The sequence below is a fragment of the Propithecus coquereli genome, unplaced genomic scaffold (genome assembly GCF_000956105.1).
Source record: "Propithecus coquereli isolate 6110/MARCELLA unplaced genomic scaffold, Pcoq_1.0 Scaffold6, whole genome shotgun sequence".
NCBI classification, from domain to species: Eukaryota; Metazoa; Chordata; class Mammalia; order Primates; family Indriidae; genus Propithecus; species Propithecus coquereli.
In genome coordinates, this window is record NW_012151951.1 from 11,159,880 (window position 1) to 11,181,134 (window position 21,255).

Below are 21,255 nucleotides of genomic sequence, written 5' to 3' on the forward strand. Positions count from 1 at the left end.
CCATGCCCTCCTCCCCGCTCCTGCCTGCTGCTTGATTTCCATTGAGTCTTACTTCCCTTTATGTACATGTGTGCTCATCAGTTAGTTCTAATTTAATAATGAGTACATATGGTGTTTGTCTTTCCGTTTTTTGGGTACTTCACTTAGGATAATGGTCTCCACTTCCATCCAAATTAGTACAACCATATAGAAACAGTATGGAGATTCCTCAAAGAACTAAAAGTTGACCTACCACTTGATCCAGCAATCCCACTACTGGGTATTTACCCAAAGGAAGTCATTTTATCCAAAAGACACCTGCACTCAAATGTTTACTGCAGCACAATTCACAATTGTAAAGATGTGGAATCAACCCAAATGAGCATCAATTCATGAGTAGATTAACAAAATGTGGTATATGTATACCACGGAATACTACTCAGCCATGAAGAAGGACGACTTAATGCCTTTTGCAACAAGAAGGATTTCTTTTTGAAAATGTTAGATGAGTTATCCACAGTGGAACAACAGGATGGTGTTCTGTTTGGGTGAGGGGATTAAACCTGGGTGAGGAACCATAAAAAATAAGGAATATGGAGCTTCTGGCCATCTGGAATGAGGAAGAACAGACAGAAGGGAAAGCGGCATAGACATATTTTACCTTCTTATTATGCCTGTAACAAAATCAAATGGTATAAAACACAACAATGACTGAAATGACCTTGTACAAGTAACAGCTTCTAGAATTGCATTTCCTCATTTTAAAATGAGGGAATTCAACTTGATCACTAAGGTACAATCAAGCCCCAAAATTTATCAATAAAGGTAAGCCTTGAAAATCTGTTTCTACATTTGTCTTCTTGGTTTTAAACTTCACCTATAAAATGAAAATATTTATGCTTATAAAAGTTTAGAAATAGGCAAAGTAATTTTAAATTATCATCTAAATTGAATATTAAATTTGCTGGACTTGTGATATAATAATCTTAAAATCAGCCCTATTTGATTCCTTTAGTTTCCCTTCCTTAAACTACAAGCTACATCCCCAGGCTCACCTATTCATTTGCAAATGAATGCCACTGCTAATGAGGTGAAAAGTATCAACGTTTTAAGCAAAATTCCACTTCTGAAACAAAGTGTATTTTTTTTTTATAACAGCAAGAAAGTAGCACCATTTTATAAAATGATGAACTGATTCCACAACCCACACATAAACTCAGTCCGATTATGGTCAAACCACATATAAAGGAAGTTATATGAATTATTGAAACAAAATTGCATACCCCAAAAATCTTACCTAAGAAAATTCTACAGCTATGCAATGTTGATTTGAACCCAAAAGAAATTAAGTTCAGTGTGGCCTAATCCTCTAAGTGAAATTACTTTACTGATAAACTAAATGAATCTTAAACTATACTATATGATGCTTCTTTTTTGTAAAGTTACTATGCAAGTGTTTTATTTGCCACAAGACTTTTTCCTACTTTCTTTTCTATGTTCATTATTGAGCACTCACAGTGTAAGTGGCATTATGTGAGAAAGTGCAAAAAACTTATATACATGTACATAATTTTTCAAGTTAGAAACCAAAATAACCCATTAAATATAATTCAGAGTTTAAGAAAATGTATGTACAGCACTCTATACTATTATGTTGAATCAAAATACAATTAGAGCATAAGAAAACAATTCTCTCTTACTAATGGAAGATACTAATTGTAGAGTGAGTATATTAAGTGTAAAAGACATTAGAGACGAGAAAGGATCAAGATGGACTAAAGGAACCAGGGAAGATTTTACCCAGGAAGTAGGATTTGAGCTTGAGATTTCAACAAACTATAGATGAGCTAAGAGGGGGAAGGACAGTTTGAACTTTACTAAATGTAAGCATGATGAAATCCTTGAGATATACTCTATGGATGTAGAAGAATTAAAGATAAATGAGAATTATATAATTTTTAAAACTAAATATAAATTCCCTATAAGAAAAAAAGGCTTCAAATGAGGTTAGTGGAAATAAAAACGAGTATAAATGGACATAGTGTGGTACTTAAGAGAATTATAAATTATTTTCATTCTTGTAAATAAAATAACAGAAAAACCAGTCCATTTTCTCCTTTGGCTTCGTAGAATTACAGAACACACTCTCGAGCGCTTAAAAGGGAGAATAATGTTTTTTCAACTGCACATTCAAACTATTAGCTAGGTGTATTGAAACCCTAAAATCACTTTCATAAACCTTGAAAATCTACCTGAGGTTTTTTTTTTGGAGAGGTAACAGAGGCCAATCAGTGGTGGGCAGAGGCCAGGAAAGTGAATCCGTTTAGTTACAGCCTAGAGAAAATTATCAATCCTTCATTGACTCAATAAACAAAGAACATTCTGGTAGAGCCACTCCAATCATCTGCTGCCCTACGGCTGATTCCACTGACCAGACCTTACGATATGTGGGTGCTGATGCAGCAGTTTCTCTTGAGTTTATCTGTGTGGATGACCTGTTTAGAACAGCCTGGCTGTTGTAAGAGTCCTCTCTTGTGGGCTAACCCTTCTCAAGATTTACTTCCTCCTGCCACCCCCTGACTAGGAGAGGGATCCTCTCAGATTTGGTCCTGAGCCTTCTGCTTTCCTCATTCTGTTCCCTATTCGAGAATAATACATTGCTGCCAGCCACCCACTCTGGCTTCCTGGGTGAACAACAGCAGGTGCTGGCAGACAATGAAGAAAAAGCCAACATACCTCCCTTGGAGAACCATTTGTCCTCGTGACCTCAACTATCACAGCTTCAGAAAACTGCTAACTTTTTTCAGTCCTGGTCTCTTGCCAGAGTTCCAGCTCCACATATCTAACTCCACCACGATATTCCTCCAGTACCTAAAACTAAAAATGCCTACGCTCAAGACCATACTTATCCTCTGACTAGATTTGCCCCCTCAACACCTCTACCTATCAACAAAACCTGCAAGTTGATCTGGTTCTCTCTCTCCACTCAAAGCAATCACCAAGTCCTGTAAAGTTTCTTCACGAAATCTCTCTCATTCATCCTGTCTTTTCTACATTATTTCATACCCAGACTTAGTATTAATAAAATAATCTCCTGAATGGATTTTCAGTCTCCTCTGTCTCTCCCTCTTCTAATCTATGCATTAATATTTAATTAATCTTCATAAAACAATACATTGTATACATCCAGGGCTACCATTTAAAGTCCACCGTGATTCATCCCCTACTTACCTGCCTCTCTAATCTTATTTCCCCAATGGGGACACACTCATTGCTCTTCCAACTGGCCACGTATATTACGGTCTTTATGAATTTGCTTGTGTTTTTCCTTCACAAATTGCTCCTGCTATGTCATATTTTTCCTTCTAGATTCAGCTTGATCCCATCTTTCCATACAGCCTTTTCTCTGTCCCAAACTTTGGTGGTTTTCCTCTTCCTTTTTCCTAAATGTTGGCAATAATGAAGCTTACATTAGCCATCACGGTTCCTAAAGCACTTTTTAATATAACCATCTTGATACAAATATAACTATATATGATATAAATAGAATATATAACAGCGGTCCCCAACCTTTTGGGCACCAGGGACCAGTTTCATGGAAGACAACTTTTCCAGGGATGGGGTGGGCAGTGAAGGAGTGGGGGGAGGCAGAGCTCAGACTGTGAACGATGGGGAGCAGCTGCAAATACAGATGAAGCTTCGCTTGCTCACCCACCACTCACCTCCTGCTGTGCGGTCCCCAGTTCCTAAGTTTCATGGAAGACAATTTTCCACCGCCGGCGGGGGAGCTCTGTGGCCCAGTCCCTAACAGGCCACCAACCAGTACCAGTCCGCAGCGCGGAGATTGGGGACCGCAGATATATAACATAAACATGTATTCTTAATATATTAACATAAATTATTATCTTAGTATTAACTTAGTATTCTATATTAATATAATTAATATAACTATATTAATTATCTATACAAATTGTCTATCTCCTGACACAAATCCTTAGAGACTCTGTTCTCTTAAGTTGGAAAACATGCAACGTGTTTGCTCCTACTGCTGAAGCCATAACTAAGAGCTCCAGCAAGTTTAATTATAAAGCCTATTTTGTTAGATTGTGATTTACCTAAAAGATAAATAAATTTAACATTTTATACTGAAAGCATCTGGTATTGATCAATCAATAAATATAAACAAGAAGCTAATTAAGAATCTGGTACACTCTTACTAATGAGAGTACAGTGAAATGGAACCAGAAGTATGGAGTTATAAAAACTGCTGGCAGTTCATTTTAGCTCAAAAGAAAATCTCCTCTCATAAATAGATTCATTGATTTTTTAGTACTTCAAAGGCACTAAACTGAGTTCAGTTTAGTCTTGCTTCAACATATAAACTGTTCCCTAAGTATACTATCATGAATGTTAATAAGGTAATCTGACATTTATTGCTCTCTATAAAAACCAAAATATGATTTTATATTTCCTAAGAGAAAATACACATTTAAAAAACAGGTTTAAAAAGAAGCTGCTAAAATCCAGTAATTTCTAATCAGTCTGATTCTTCACTTCTTCCTCCCTTAACAACATTCTTCAAAAGCTGTAGGAGACAGGAAATGTTCAGATGGTGTGTTTACATGTGTTGAAGGGAAGGAGTATTTTGTCCCCACCTTTTGTATTAACAATTCTCAATTCCCATCACTCTAGTCTTGTATCTAGGAGTGGTAAATTAAGCCAATATAAATTTGCCAGAGCTAAAGTAGAAGGTATTTTGTTTTCTATACTCTTCTTGGTTTCCTCCTAATCACCAACCTCACCTCCTCTCCTCAGAGCTCCTTTTCCCATCTCCCTGATCACCAAAAGCCCAAAAATTAAAACAGTAAACAATTCCCCTGAAAGGTGCCTTCCTGGTACTATCTAAAACAAATGCAATCTTCTGTTTGGGCATTTAAAACACTACAAGCATTCTTACTTAGATTAAATCATGGGTCTCCCTGGTCTCCAGGCATGCCTAGACATGAACCATAAAGGGAATGAGATCCTTGGAGTTTCTCTAGTAACTGCAGGCCAAATCAACAGCAACCCTAAGAACAAGCATTCTTTTTTTTTTTTTTTCCAAATAGAACTGGGCCACACACATTTTTGGTCGTTATTTTTTAGTTGTACTACACACAAAATAAACTGCATTTTTAAAAAATTATTTCAGTAGGCAATGCATCTTGATGACTTTTATATTTGAGTTTTCCTTATTTTTTATTGCCTTTGAAGAAAGTTTTAAAAAACCTAATATTCAAGGCATCTAATGCAACGTGGATGGCAGTAATCCAGCTGAGGTAAGATATTTAAGATGCAACTAATAATCAAAAAACATCAATTGGGAATAATTAAATTTTGTACTGGGTAAAAACGAGTAACAATTTGAAAGGACAGAATTGTTTTTACATCCTAACCAAGATTTATAACTCTGCATATTATTAATGGAACCACTTCTGGTTTTATTTATACATGTATATTTAAGTGAGTGTGATTTATACAACATGTGCTACAACATTGTGCCTATCCCAAAGATAAGATGAATATAAAATATAGTTATTTGTAAATGACCTGTCTTTTATAATTTAATTTTACAAATTAATTTCTATAATTAAAATTTTTGTACTGTACATTTTATACTTTGGTTTCCTTCTCTTCACTTTGGTGTTTAAGGTATGCATTTGGCAAAAAAAAAAGTGCTGTCTTTCATATGCAAAGATAATGCTATAACTTAAATATCCTTGGGAAGTTCTGGTGTTTTAATAGTGTGAGTTTGGAATTTGTGTTGAATGATCCAGATTACCTGCCCCTATTCATGTTACTAGTGACATTTGTAAGACCATTTGCTGCTTTTAGAGAATCAACCTATGGCTGGGAAGTTTTCTTTTGTGGAAAATAATTTAGAACTAAGCCTTCCTGGTAAACAATGAGTACTCTAGACCGGGTACACGAAGATCAGATTTTACTCGAATTTCCCAATGAGTTCCATAAAGTGAGGATAATCTATCCTCTCCTGATTGATTCATTAAAGGAAAGGAGGGGAAGGGGTAACCAAAGGAAGGAATTATTAGTAGAGAGCTCCCAGAAATCCTCTGGAACTGTCCCCTTTGCCCAACTTACCCCAAATACACACAAACACATCTACATTATCAGACATGGAACTGTGATAACAGGAAAATATAACTGTCACAAGACATTGTTTCTCCGGCCTCCATAGGCCTCACCCTGAATATCCAAATTTACTCTTGCTTCAAGGATCCACTCAAGTCTCACCTCCATAAACCTTCTCTGACCTATTATGGCTCTCATTGATGGGCCCCTTTCTATTTCTATCAGTTAAGCCTACCCAGTTTAGTAATTTATTATGTACTGTCTTGAATGATAAATAATGTCTGTTTGCTTTGTGTCACGACCTAGATTGCACATGTGAAGGTATTAATAGAAGGAGAGACCTAGGTGCTTAGCGTATATCAGGTATTTAAATAAATAATTTTGCCGAAGACTGATCTTGAGAGTACTCAACTGTGGCCTTGATCTCCAGAGGACCACCACACTTTGATCTATCTAACAAGCTGGTTAGCTCATTATTTGACTAGCAGATCCAACCTTCACCCCACTGCATGGCCCCCTACGAGTATAAGACCAAGTCCCCAGCAGACCGCAAGGGTGCAGATGGGCCTCTCAAAGGCAGTCCTCCTGCAAGTCACAGACTACCCAGGCCTACCTCCACTTGGAAAATTCAAACCTACAATACTGAATGGGCATGAAAACTGGGTGGGCTTGTAAGTTTCTTGGGGAACCGGGAAGGGGAGGAGCTCTGTGCCCCTCCTGCTATATCAGGAAGAGAAACTTCTCAAGAATCTGTGCTTCCATCTCCTAGGCCTCTTCCCTGGAGGCCCCACAGGGGCCCGCCCACAGCCCCTTCTCGCAGCTTCCTCCCCTCCCCCATGCTGCCCCTCCCCCACCGTCCCATCTTGCGCCCGCCCCGCCCCCCCCTCCCGGTCCGCGGGGTTCCAAGGGCGGTTGGCCAGCCACGGCCACGGTCATTCGGCCACTCGGAGCTGCGGGGCGCACGGGGTTGACAGAGCCGGCTCTAGGGTTTGGGCTGGGAACTGAAGAGAAGTTTTCTGAGGCGGGTCGGGCCGGGCGTGAGGGAAGTGGGAGTCGGGGCCGGGGAAGCGAAGGGGACAGGACCGGGAAGGGAACGTGAGCGGGAGGGCCCTGCGAGGTGCGGGAGACTGCGGGGAAGGGGAGGCCCGGGGGTCACCTGGGGTCGGGGCGCGGCGCGGCCGGCGAGGGTGCCCGGTAGGCCTGGAGGTGTCCTCGGGGGCCCCTCGCCCTGGCCTCGCGCCCAGCCACTGCCGTGCGTCGCCCCGGGGGAAGCAGGGGGCCGAGGCGGGCCCCGACCGGCAGCCCGCAGGCTCGGGGACACCGCGTCGGCGTTGCGGACCGTCCGGGAGCGGCAGCCGCGGGCGCCCGGTGCTCGGTTTGTAGGCAGTGTAATTAGCTGATTGTACTGTGGTGCTTACAATCACTAACTCCACTGCCATCAAAACAAGGCACAGCATCACCCGCCGCCCGCCAGGAGGAGGACGCCGCTCGGCCGCCGGGCAGCGTTTGGGCGGAGACGGCTGCGTCTGCGATGCGATGCGTCGCGTTTGACCCGCGCTGCGCCGCTCCGCGAGCGCGTTGCCAAAGTGCCAGTAAACCCTCGGAAACTTTCTCCTGGTAGAGTGAAATTGTTAGCTATCGCCAAGCAGTAAAAGAAGATGAAACAATCTCATGCCAGGAAAGCGAAATCCGTGGAGTTTAATGGCTTTAAGATTTAAAGACATTGCAACTGCTTGGAGAAATCCCTTGTAACGGTTAATACTGTATGCTGTGATTCATTGTGCCTATTTTTCATTATTTAGTAGGGTATTCACCACGCCAGCAACTAAAGTGAGCTACAACTTAACCGGTGGTTTGCCTGTCACAACGTGAGGGGGCACCAACTTGAGACAGCAGTTGTTTTCTGTGAGTCTAGTTACTAGGCAGTGTAGTTAGCTGATTGCTAATAGTACCAATCACTAACCACACGGCCAGGTAAAAAGATTTGGGAATTCATCCAAATGAGCTGCCTGTGCATCGCCAATGTGCTTGGGGGAGAGGGATATTGGAATATGCTGATGTCATCCATGGCCTGGTAATCAAGTGTTCAGCCAAGAGAATCATCAACGTTTTAGCTACTAAATATACAATGTATGTTACATGTATGAATGTGTATATACAGATTTGTCAATATTCCTTCAGACTTTTAACAAAAAAGATTTAGATATGTTGGGGAATAAGATATTTTTTCTTAGCTAATCTGTTATATGTACTTGTGATTATCAACTTTGAACTCTGTATATTATATTGTTAGTAATATTTTGAAAGAATAAAGTGCCTTAAAAACATAAATTGTAGTTATTGTCATGTGACCACTTCCTTTCCTAGATTGGCTTTATGTTGTCCATCTCAGTTCCTGCCACAGTAATTACAACTTTTCTATCGCTGAAATGGTTAAATTGTTCCTACCTTAACAAAATCTCCGGGGAAAGCTGTACACACACACACACACACACACACACACACACACACACACAGGATAATACTTCTATAAGAAAACATTAACAAAATTTTTCATAATTTGAAAGGACTAGAAGGGACTTGGTCCACTCATTAGATAGATCCCTTCTTTTAGTAATCATTTACAACTGTTGCACTCTAGGCAACTTTTAGTGGGAATCATTATTAAATGCAGTTAAAATTTAAATCTAGCTTGTTCCCTAAGATTTGTCTTAAAGGATTCGGGGAGGAAAAAAATCCCTAAAACTATGTACATGGGTACCTGTGGCCCAGTTCAGGCCTCTAGCTCCCACCGGCTAGGCTTTTAGCCGCCCTACTGAATTCTCCAACGCAGGCCTCAGAACTTTGACATTGCGGGTCCTGTACACCGGGCAGTCAGGTCTGGGAGAGGGGATTGGGGCGATGGCGCTAAGGAAGTTAAAGTTTATGTAGCTATCTTCCGGGGTGAGGGAGGCTGACTCAGTATATAAGAGGCTGAAGTGCTCCCCCACTGCCTCCAACAGGACGGGACACGACCCAAAGCTGATGTCTTGACTCTCCCATATCGACTCCAAGGTTTGGACTGGTGCCGAAGCCTGTGATCACCGCAGAAGGGGGCTTCAGATGGCCCACGAGCGCGCCCTGGACCCCAACACCTACCGAGGAAACTGAGGGCTTCAGGGCGTGGCTGTGGCTGTTACCAACTTGGCGGTTCTCGGAGGGGCGGGGCTGGGGGAGGGGCGAGAGAGCTGGGGGAAGCGTCCTGAGTTGCCATGGAAACGGGACCCAGCGGAGGTCCTGGCGGCCGAAAGGAGTCCCAAGAAGTTTGCCCCCCGGGACTACTGGTATTCGCCGGCTCCTCAGAAGAGGACGCCAACTTGGCTAAGCAGTTCTGGGTCTCGGCGTCGATGTATCCTCCTAACGAAAGTCAGCTGGTGCTGTGCAGAGGTAGCAGTCAGCGGCTGTCGGTGGCGGGGCCCTGTAAGAGCAGTGTGTCTGGTGAGTAAAGTAGCTGCCTCCTGCTAGTGACATCTGCCTCCGCCAGAACCAACTAAATAAGAATCTTTCATTTCAAATGTCTGAATGGTATATACAAATAATTAATACTAGGTATATATAGTTCCTGAACATTCCCAGCAATCCCTCCACCCAAAAAGAATCAGTGGTATATTTGTTACATTTAAAAAATACATCTTAAGTATCCCTTAAATTATGGCATCTATCTGGTAAACAGTATAGAATAATCTGAGGCGATGTTATATGTTGGCTGAAAGGACATTAAGAAAAGTAGTTTATATAACTGAATTTAAACATGGAAGCCCTAGAGAGAGTTGAAGGCGGCGTCAATATTAGGAACCAAGTTCCCTGACCTGGTAGCCTTTAGTGATGCCTCGGATGTGGAAACAGTTATCATGCAATTTTTATAGGTATAGAAAATTCAAATACCTTTAATGTTGTACTATGTCCAATGAGTTCTTTACTTTCCTTTTGTATTTTTTAGAGAAAAATCAATCCCAGTCTTTTCGCCTTGAGGATGGCAGTAAGTACCAAGTTTTATGCCTTTCAACATCCTGACTCCTAGGTTTTTCAGAAAATAGGTAGTAAGTACGGAGGTACAACTTTACACTTTGACATAACTTTCTGAATTGCATACCTAGGACCCTGCCTCAGGGACTTCCCTATTTATCCAGAACAAAATGCCTAAATTCCTATAATAGGTTGAATAGGAATATAGAAATTGAAATCTCTGATATGTTTTCTTTGGAGACCTTTTTTTGTCTCTGGACTCAGGCTTACTCATCCACCCCAGCTAATTAATTCAGTTTCCAATTATTTATGAATCTGGTCTATAATGTTTCATGACACAGCATGTATGTTTACCTTCCTACTCTATGTATTACCTATTAGCCCTTATCCTATTTTATATCAATGTTATTGTAAAATCATGATAAAATTATTTCAGATTGAATTTGACTTTATTCCCTTTAGAGGATAGAGATGTCATTGCTGAAGCCCTAAAGGTTCAGAAATCTGAGGAGACAGCAAAGTATCTTCAAAAGGTAGGCCAATATTTCAGAAGATGGTCTGATTTTCATTAAATTTCCAAATAATCCTGATTTTTTTTAAATGTATATATAAAAACCTGCTATTTCTAGTGTGTCAGCTTCAGCCAATTGGAAAAGCCTTTCTTAGGATTTTAATTGAAGATTAAGGAATTCTATTAAACTTTGACTATTCTCAAACTCAGCAAAAGCCCAAGGATGTACAGGAACAACAGAACCAGATAGAAATGGAAAAAGATATTAATTAGATTCACACATTTTTCCATCCTGTAAGGCCCCAAACCATATACAGTGTTCTAAGAACAGAAATATTATAAGAACAGGAAAAATCAAATAGAATTGATTGTCTTGGTATTAATAGGTCAAAATTAAGTGATCAGAAGAATGAGTCTGTCCTCTAGACCCATTTTGACTAAGGCTGAAATCAAACACATTGGTATGGTAAATCAACTGAGCACACATCTCTTTTTGGCAACATCCCTTGTTTGCTTATGATGATACTGGCACAGCCTTTAACTCAGCAATTAATACAGTGATTTATAGAAACATTTTGTTTGGTTAATGGATAAATTCTATTCTTGTAACTGTTCCTGTACTATAAAAGCAAAGATAAAGGATTCATTTTGGCCTAATGTCTTTAATCATCAGACATATTGGCAAACTCTGAAAGGCTTATCAGGAATTCTACATAAATTGCAGAACAGTGCATTTAAGTGTGTTGATCACATTAATTCACTTCGTGGACTACTGATGATTTCTTCAAACAAATTAGATGATTAGAAATAATTAGTCAGCATTTTCTTCTCTCTTCAGGATATTATGTACTGTATATTTATATAAGGATTTTATAGGGGGAAAAGGCCTAATTTGCCATGAATTAAAAATCATTAAAAGTCAACTTCATTGGTACTTTTGGAGTTTAATTTTCATTTTATTTCATTTTAGGAAGGGATTAGAAATAAAAGGTTAAAAACAAACTATTATCAATTTTTACCAGCTTTTGTAAAACAGTCAATATGATGAGAGTTATGGATATAATGGTAGATGTAATGCTAATGGATTATTACACTAATAATCTTACAACTATTAATGTTATAGTTTCCTTGCCTTAGGTCCTTCTGTTAGTTTATTAATTGCTCAACTAATTCCACAGATATTTATTGAGAACATGCTATGTGCAAATACTGTACCAGATGTTGGGGATACAAAAGATAAGATGTAGTCCCCGACCTCAAGGAGTTTACTACCTGGTGGAGGAGACAGCCAATTAAAGTCAATAATTATGATACACAGGCCAGCTGCGGTGGCTCATGCCTGTAATCCTAGCACTTTGGGAGGCTGAGATGGGAGGATTGCTTGAGGCTAGGAGTTTGAGACCAGCCTGAGCAAGAGCAAGACTTCATCTCTATAAAAAGTAGAAAAATTAGCTGAACATGGTAGAACACACCTGTAGTCCCAGCTACTCGGGAAGCTGAGGCAGGAGGATCACTTGAGCCAAGGAGTTTGAGGCTGTAGCAGGCTATGATGAGGCCACTGCACTCCAGCCTGGGTGACAGAGTGAGACCCCCCAAAATTATTATTATTATAATTGTGATATATTATTATGATCAAAGGACATCAAAATCAAAAAACCTTCCCAAAGGCACTGAGTTTTGAAGGATGAATAGAGTTTGTCAGGCAAAGAATACACAAAGCAATCCCTCATAATGTACTAGTTGTCTTCCTAAAATCCAAATATCATTGTGCTGCTCTCCTACTTTTGTTTTTTTCCCCCATGGCTGCCCATTTTCTACAAGATCTAGACCAAACTCTTCAGCATGTTCAAACTCCTTTCCAGTCTAACCACAAACTGACTTCTCCGACCACTCCCCCCCACTTCCTTTGTGCTCCCCACCACTCTGTACAGTGTGCCAAGGCAAACTGTTTACCCCTTCAAATATATGCCACCAAAATGATGAGTAGGAAAATATATTTTTGCTGTACCTAAACATGCACAATATCTGCCAAATTGTACCTTAAGCCAAGTGGGTCCTGCAATGCAGCATAGAAGGTGATTCTATTCATTGAGAGTAGAAGATAAGAGGCCCAACAAAACGGTAAGCCAGTGGGAAAGAGACTGTTGCTGAAACTGTGCCTTCTGAGTATATAGGAAAGCTTAGTGCTATAAGGACAGTTCTATTCAAACAATGCCACAGTGCAAAAGGGCAACCAAGAGAATCCTGCAATAACTGAATGCTCTTATATTAATGGATACCCTGAGATATTATAGTGTACTATTCATAACAACCAACTTGCTGAGTGTATATTATATGGTATACACTAAGCTAAGCAATTTACGTCTATCAACTCATATTCTCCTTAAAATAGCCCATGATGATTATCACCATTTGACTAAACAGGCTTAAATGATTTTCCAAAGTTCCCACAAATCGTTAAGTGGCAGAGCCTAGATTCCTAGATTCAAAGCCCAGTATCCTAACTCCAAAGCCCATAAAGTGAACCCCATAATAGACTCATTGTATTGTGATGATTGTTAACCATGGCATTGTTCAAGGATGCTGCCAAATATTCTAAAATTCAAAACTATGGTTTGAATACAAGTGTGAGAAACATTGCTTATAGCTCTGGGACCATAAGCTGTTTCTTCGACCAGCAGTGCACTTGGCCGTGTCTACCTAAAATGCTCTTCCCCATTTACCTTCAAGGCCTAGCTCAAATGCCAGCTTCTGTGAAGCCTTCTCAGAGGTAACAGAGACAAACAGAGTGAATAGCTCCCTTCTTTGTGCTCCCCTGGCAAGTCACATATCCTCTCTCATAGCAATTTTTACAGATCTATATCATTAGTAATTGTGTATGTTTCTCTCTTTCCTGCTAGATTACAGCTGCCATAGTGTAGTGGACTTTGGAGACAACAAGGCGGGTTTGGAAGCCTAACTCTGCCAGTTACTATTTGTGTGACTTTGAGCAACCTGTTTAACTGCTGTGATGCTCAGCTTCCTCATACATAAAAGGAGAAATGATAAAAAAAAAAAAAAAAAATCCACCTCACAGAGTTGATGTAAAGTGCGTATCGCACCTGGTCATAGTTTACATTGTTTATTCTCAACAAATGCCCCCTACAAGGGCAGGGGTCATGTCTGATTTGCTTAACCTGGTGCCTTTCTGGTTGTTTAAACTCAATAAATATTTGTTGATTGAATAAATGAATGCATAATTGAACTAATTAATGAATGAATGGAATGCTCCATACAGTGATAATTCAATTTCGTTTAGCCTTTTCCACATAGATCCATCTGGCAAATTTTTCTAGGCTGATAATTTTTGCAAGAATACTCCAAGTATCTAATCTGTCAGCACATCACCTCTCTTCTCGGTTTCGTTTTTAGCGAATGGGTCTGGATATGATGGGAGGAAATGTGACTCCCTGTAATTATTGGGACAGAATCTATTTTTGGATACCACCGTTTTTCTAAGTCTATAGTACTCCCTCTGCATTGCTGCCACCACCATTCTCGAATTTTTATCTCAATGGTAGAAAATAAATGAAGAAGGGGAGGGTATCTTTTTAACTAATAAAACGTGTTAATACAATGATCTATTTAAGAGACTGATCTACATGTCTTGTACATATATATTGATAAATAAATTCCAGGTATAATTTTCATCTTAAAATGAGAAAAAAAATTTCCCATAGATCTCTTTAAGGTTTATTCTTCCACTTTCTCCTTAAAATTAATGAAAATCTAAAAATTTATTTTCCAACTTTCCTGAAAGTACCTTTATAGCCCTCTCTACTCAACAAATACTGATTTTTCAGTTGTTAAAGTTTTTTAAAACTTTAAGGTTATTCTCCACTTTAGAATATTTTCTAGGTATACTGTATAATAAATGCTTTTGGTTAGTGGACAAAATGCTATTAATCACAACTGCTATGTCTGTGATGGATATCCATGGCAGGAAATCAAAAGCAATCGAGTCTGTCAAGATTAGATGGCTTACTATGTCCATAAAGAAAATGTTACAGCACTATACTGGACTATTATTCTTCCTTTGAGAATTCTAAAGTAGTCTGAAAACATTATAATAAATGAATAGTCAGCTAATTCTTTGAAATCATAAAACTAATTTCCTTTTTAGTTTTGCCACCTTTAAGAAAGCTCTTTAGCTGATTATCTCTTTATAAAAAGAATTATAAATAATTCATTTGCTAGGAGAAGGAAAGAGAGGTCAGAGTAATACTTTTTTTTTGGAGATGCGATCTTGATATGTTGCCTAGGCTGGACTTGAACACCTGGGCTCAAATGATCCTCCTGCCTTAGCCTCCTGAGTATCTAGGACTATAGGCATGTGCCACCACACCAGGCTATAGCTGTATTTTAAGAATTTATATAGATGACATATTTGGAAATGTCCATCTGGAATCAAAGTTTTAACATGAATGATTATAAACCAAAGGTTTTTTCAAGGAAAATATAAAATCTGCAGAACAACGTGCTAGATATGCTGTTTATTGGGAATAGGGTTTTAACCTGTTCTGTTACACATCCTATCCAACCAAACTGACCATAGTCTAAATCTTCTTCAAAAGTTTCTTATATGGCCCTTCCTTGAACCAGAAGCAAGTCACAGAATGATGAGAATATCATAGTTGTCCCCCTTATCTATGGTTTCACTTTTCGAGGTTTCAGTTACCTGAGGTCAACCACAGTCTGAGAATATTAAATGGAAAATTTCAGAAATAAACAATTCATAAATCGCATGCCATTCTGAGTAGCATGATGAAGTGTCTCGCCATCCCACTCTGTGCTGCCAGGGTACTGAATCATCCCTTTGTCCCACATATCCACACTGTGTATGCTACCTGCCTGTCAGTCACTTAGTAGCCAAAAGAGAGAGCACATGCACGTAATTTTTTATCACAGTGTATTGTTATAATTATTCTATTTTATTATTAGTTATTGTTATTAATCTCTCATTGTGCCTAATTTATAAATTAAACTTTATCATAGGTATGTATGTATAGAACATAGTATATATAGGTGGTTCAGTACTGTCTGCAGTTTCAGGCATCCACTGGGGGTCTGGAGGCCCTGGATAAGGAGAAACTACTATATTCTTAAAAGAAGAATGTTAAAAGTTTCACAAAGGTGTATTTTTAGACATTGAGTCATGAAAGCGGAAAACTTTTTAACATTATCATCCATTATCCTACACTTTCAAAGTAGTGAAAGGGATATTCTGAATCATTATAAATCAGCTTCAGAGAACCCAAAGCAAAGATGTAGGGAATTTCCTCTGTCATGGGCAAAGTATTCAGATAAAAGCAAATCCTCTTTTGTGTCAAAACAATAGGGATTGGCTTCCTAAACAAACTTAAATTTTCTCAGTAACAGCGTTACCTGGCTTTTAGGGTTCTTTGGTTTTTTTTTGGTTTTTTTTGAGACAGTGTCTTGCTCTGTTGCCCTAGCTAGAATGCAGTGGTTTCATTATAGCTCACTGCAACCTCCACCTCCTGGGCTCAAGCAATCCTCCTGCCTCAGCCTCCCAAGTAGCTGGGACTACAGGCACATGCCACCACGCCTGGCTAGTTTTTTTATTTTTTTGTAGAGATGGGGTCTTGCTCTTGCTCAGGCTGGTGTCAAACTCCTGGCCTCAAGCAATCCGCCTGCCTCAGCCTCCCAAAGTGCTAGGATTACAGACGTGAGCCACCGTGCCCAACCCTAGCTTTTAGTTTTGCTATCCCACTCTAATGTAATATTTATAAAATTTCTTTTTCTCCATAAAACAAATACAAATAGGAAGTGGTAGATTTCCCTTTCACGAACAAAAGGTATTTAGTTATTTAAATTCTTTTCGTTCCTAATTCATCAAAGCATTCAAGTGGAAGAGTCATAAAAATAGACTGAATTTATAAATAAGCAAATATTTTGGTAGCAAGTGATAATTATAAGACTATATAAATATGTTTTATTCTTTCACATCATCTGTAGTACCACTTTGTTTTCAAAGATTATTCAATCTTGGGGAACATTTTCAGTTGATAGATGAGGTTCCCTCTAAGTCTTCTTTAGTAACATCCATAGTTCATGAAAACATACTTGAGAGAGGAATGACATACAAGATCAAATAGTGATTTCATTTGCCCCATATAGACCCAGCCCCAGAGTTAAATAGGGCCATGCCCCAAATGCATCTCTTCCTCTTCTTTCCAGAGATCTATGTACTTTATCTGTCTATACACTTCACCTTAAGAACAAAATAAAAACATTTTAAACCATAAGATACTCCTGGGCAAGAATCCACATTTATTGTCTGCTTATAAAACATAATTAAATAAAACTATTAAATGCATTAATAAAATGAAGCAAAAAGGATCATGTATTTTTAAAAATAAATGCAGAACTATCAATTTGGTTCCAGTTACATGAAGCCTTATTTTTCAAATTAGTAAACACTTTATAAGCAGTAGGGCAAATCAAATAGGATTAATTGAAGAACTGGAATTATTCTGTGGTTCAGGTAACTCAGAGAATAATTATGACACACCTAAAATTAAGACCATAATCCACCTTTGTCCTTTGCCTTTATTACAGGTGAAATGAAAAGGTCCTTAGGCAGATTACATTAGAGCTATATAATAAAGCTAAATAATTTATGTATCTATATTTACTTCATCACTTTATCATTTTCTGTGATAATGTATTTGATAGAGTCATTTGTCTACTTGGCTCTTGAAATTTTACAGGTCCCAAACCACTGTGTTGGTAAAATAGTAGATTCTCGCTATTCATGGATTCCTTATTTGCAAATTTGCCTACTAGCTATTATACAATTTATTTGTAACCCCAAAATCAATACTTGTGGCACTTTCGTGGTCATTTGCAGACATGCACAAAGTGGTAAAAAATTTGAGTTGCCCAACACACACATTCCCAGCTGAGGTCAAACAAGGTAACGTTCTGCCTTTGTGTTTCAATTCTCATATCACAAACAAGCATCCTTCTGCTGTCTGGTTAGTGCCATGTTTTTTGCTTTTTTTGGTGGTGTTCCTGTTTAAAATGCCTCCACATGCTGAAGTGCTGCCCAGGGTTCCTAAGAGCAAGAAGGTTATGATGTGCAGTATGGAGAAAATATATGCATTAGATAAGCTCCGTTCCGGCATGAGTTATAGTGCTATTGGTCATGAGTTCAATGTTGAAAGTCAACAGTGTATTTTAAATAAGATGTCTTTAAACAAAGACACACATAAAACAAGGTTATGCATTCTTCTGTTGATGGAGGGTTGTGACCAGAGGCTGAGAGGAACCTAGGAGCAATGGTTTAGTATTCACTACTTCAGTGTTAGCTGTAACTCTCTAGAGTGCACCACAGTAAATAACCAGAATCAACTGTACTCCTAAAATTGGTTGAATCATAGTTTAATATACAAAGTCTTTCACTATTTGCCTCCTGCCATACCTCCCCAGCCTCAGCTACCACTGTTCCCCTTTAAATGCCATAAACTTTAGCCATTTTGAACCACTTGTAGTTCCAAGAACCCATCAAGGTCTTTCATACCTCTGTGGCATTGAACCTGCAATTTCTCCCTGGAATGCCTTTCTCCCATTTGTTCCCATTTAGCTAATACCTACTTGTACTTCAAAACAGTTGAATGGTCACTCTAGCCCAGGCTACAGAGAGAGACCCTGTCTCAAAAAAATAAAAACTAAAACCTCTGCCCTTATATGAAACTTGCAGTGTAATCAGAGAGAGAAATATTTATGAAAGAATTATACATTATGTTAGGAGAATATTTAATAAGGTGGTATTGATCCAATCAAGGGAATCAGAGAAGATTTCTACAAAGATTAACCAGGCTGAGGTTTGAAGGAAGAGAGGGCACTAACTAGGGCAGAATGAGGGAGTGGAGGGAGCATCGGGAGAGTATTCCAGGCAGTAGAAACAGCATGTGCAAAGACCCTGTGCTGGGGACAGGCACAGCACACTTCAGAAGCTGAATGGCCAACGTGGTAATGCAAGAGGAGGTTAGGCTCTAGAAAGAATAATAAGATGCCACTGAAGGGTTTTAAATTGGGGGATGATAATATCAGATTTGCTTGAAAAAGATCAGGAGACAGTAATATGGAAAATAGATTGAGCACCCAGAGCAAGAGTGGGAAAACCAGATTGGAGGCCATTGCAAAACTCCAATCTGGAGGTGATGTGACTCGGATTAGGATGGTGTGGGTGGGGTGAGAAAGAGTAAATGGATTTGAGAGATATTTAGGAAGTAAAATAACTAGGAGTCACGTTATATACTGGGTAAGGAAAATGAGGCAAGGTAACTCAGCTTTCTGGCTTGTATAACAGGATGAATAGTGTCATTCTCTGAAACAAGATGAAGGCTTGAGGGTTCTTGGGGGGAGGTGGGGTTAAAAGATTAGTTTAGACTTATCCAGTTATAAGCAGGTAAAGCCATCAAATAGGCCACTGAATATATGGGCTAGAAACTCAAAGAAGAATGGGCCAGAGATGAAGTTTAAGAGTCGTCTGTGTGGGGAATCCCCCACTCTCTCCTTATGGGCAGGACAGGAAAGACATATCTGAAAGATGAGGTCAGTCCCATTCACCCATTCATCATATCTATGTAACCATCAACATGATGAAAATCTTAGAGACTCGGTAGTCTTTTGGCAAGGACAAGCTTTGATAATTATAGCAGACTGAATCATTGATAGCGTATAATTCAGTCATATAAAGAGAGGTATCCCTTATATATATACTTTATTGAATTTTAAAATGTAGCATTCATTTTATGCTCATATTTTTCTCAACATTAAAATTCAAATCTTACTTATTGCCTTTTAAAGCAATTTTAAAGTAGCATTTTTTTAATCACTTATACTTTTGCCCTGCATGCATTTTTATGTGGGAATGTTTTAAAACTAGAGCTACATTCTTCAGGCAATTATTATTGGTTTTCCATTAAAATATATATAACAGAACCAAGAAAATACACTCTTTTTTCTTCCTCACAACAGACAAATTCATACTTTATTGAAATCTGCATTTAAGAAAAATTGTATTAACTCCCTCTTATGTAATGACTGATATGATTTTCTCGTTTTAGTAAGCTGTTATTTTTTTAATGAAAATTATGTATGTCAGAGCTAGGAACTGAGCCAGGATCAAGCAATTTCCAGGAGGTATGGAAAGGTGCTTAGATCTGCATCATTTTCCTGCCAGTCAGCATTCTTCCTTTCTCTGATTAATAATGCTGTAACATCTTCCATGCACTCCCATAGATTACTGCAGTTAGATCTATCTTTTAAAATCAGATTAGTACTGGAAAAAGCCTTTTCACTGATTGTTCAGCCTATCTTTTAAAGTGCATAGTAGATCATTTGAGGTTCAACAGTTCTATATCTCATTATTACAGTAGATATAAATTTATTGTTATAGAATCTACATAGCAGATTTCAGTTCATAGGCACAGGGGATAGTAGTAAATTCATAGTTAAAGCATTCTGTTATTGAAATCAACAAAATCAAGAGGTGCAAACTGCCTTTTGAAATCAAGCCCAAAGGTGAGCTTTTTACTGATAAATGGTTTTACTTTAAGCTAATCATAATTCTTACCGCCTTCAAGATTGCATTTGTAACATAGAAGCAAAATGGAACCTACTGAGGATTAAGATTCTGGGTAGAATAAGAACTGAAATTCCTTAGCACCCCTATGGGATAGGGAACTCCCAATCATTGGTAGGGAATTAAAAATTAAATTCTGGAACCCCAAGAAAATAAAAATCAGATAATGTTCTTAATCTCTGTTAAATCATAGAACCTTAGCTCTCCATAGGTAAATATTCTAAATTTGGAATGTAATTCCCTTTTTATAGTTAACTTATAATCAAAAATCCTATCGTAAATATTTTATTTACATTAAGATCTTAGAAAGCTCATCAGTTTATAAGTACCACCATAATTCAACTATCCTTTACCTTTTACCCACTTTTTTCAAAGTGCTACATGATACCATCAAACAAGTAAATTCACTTTGATCAAGGCTGCGCCAAGCTGGGTTCGCTCCCCCTGCCCTGTATTCTCATAGCACTAATTTTCTACTAGCAGAGAAATTTTTCTGTGAGAACAGAAACTGTATTTGTCTTCTTCACCATGGTTAATCATAAATGATTCTTCATTTTCGGAATAAAGATTGAATGAAAAACTATTCTATCACTGTGTGTGTGTGTGTGTGTGTGTGTGTGTGTGTGTGTGTGTGTGTGTGTTCCAAAACCTCTGGCATGTGTTTGAAGAAGTGTAGCAAAAGAAACACAGGATATGGAGTCAAACAGACTGGAAGTGAGATGGAATCCTTGGCTCTGCCAGTTACTAGTTAGTTAAGTGACCCCAACAAAAGTTGTTCATTTTTATGTGGTCGAGTTCCTTCTATCTGTAAAGAGGTAATAATAATTAACAATGCCTACCTTACTGTGTTATGTGGCTTAAATAACTTGTAAGGAACTTGCACAAGTCCTGACACCTAGTAGCTACTCAATGAAAGTTTATTTCTTAATCTTTTCTGCTTTCCCTCTTTCTTTTGTTTAACCCATGATTGAAAAATAAA

The 21,255-nt window shown here is 38.6% G+C and overlaps 1 protein-coding gene across 1 annotated transcript in view; it reads left to right on the forward strand.

Moving 5' to 3' along the window:
• Nucleotides 1-9,359: 9,359 nt before the first annotated feature.
• The window catches only part of LOC105822193 (chromosome unknown open reading frame, human C11orf88), a 21,794-nt gene continuing 9,898 nt past the window's right edge, over nucleotides 9,360-21,255 (forward strand). Inside the window, exons 1-2 of the mRNA XM_012659136.1 lie at nucleotides 9,360-9,585; nucleotides 10,576-10,646. Of these exons, the coding sequence (XP_012514590.1) occupies nucleotides 9,360-9,585; nucleotides 10,576-10,646 (297 nt within the window). The remainder of the gene's footprint in view (nucleotides 9,586-10,575; nucleotides 10,647-21,255) is intronic.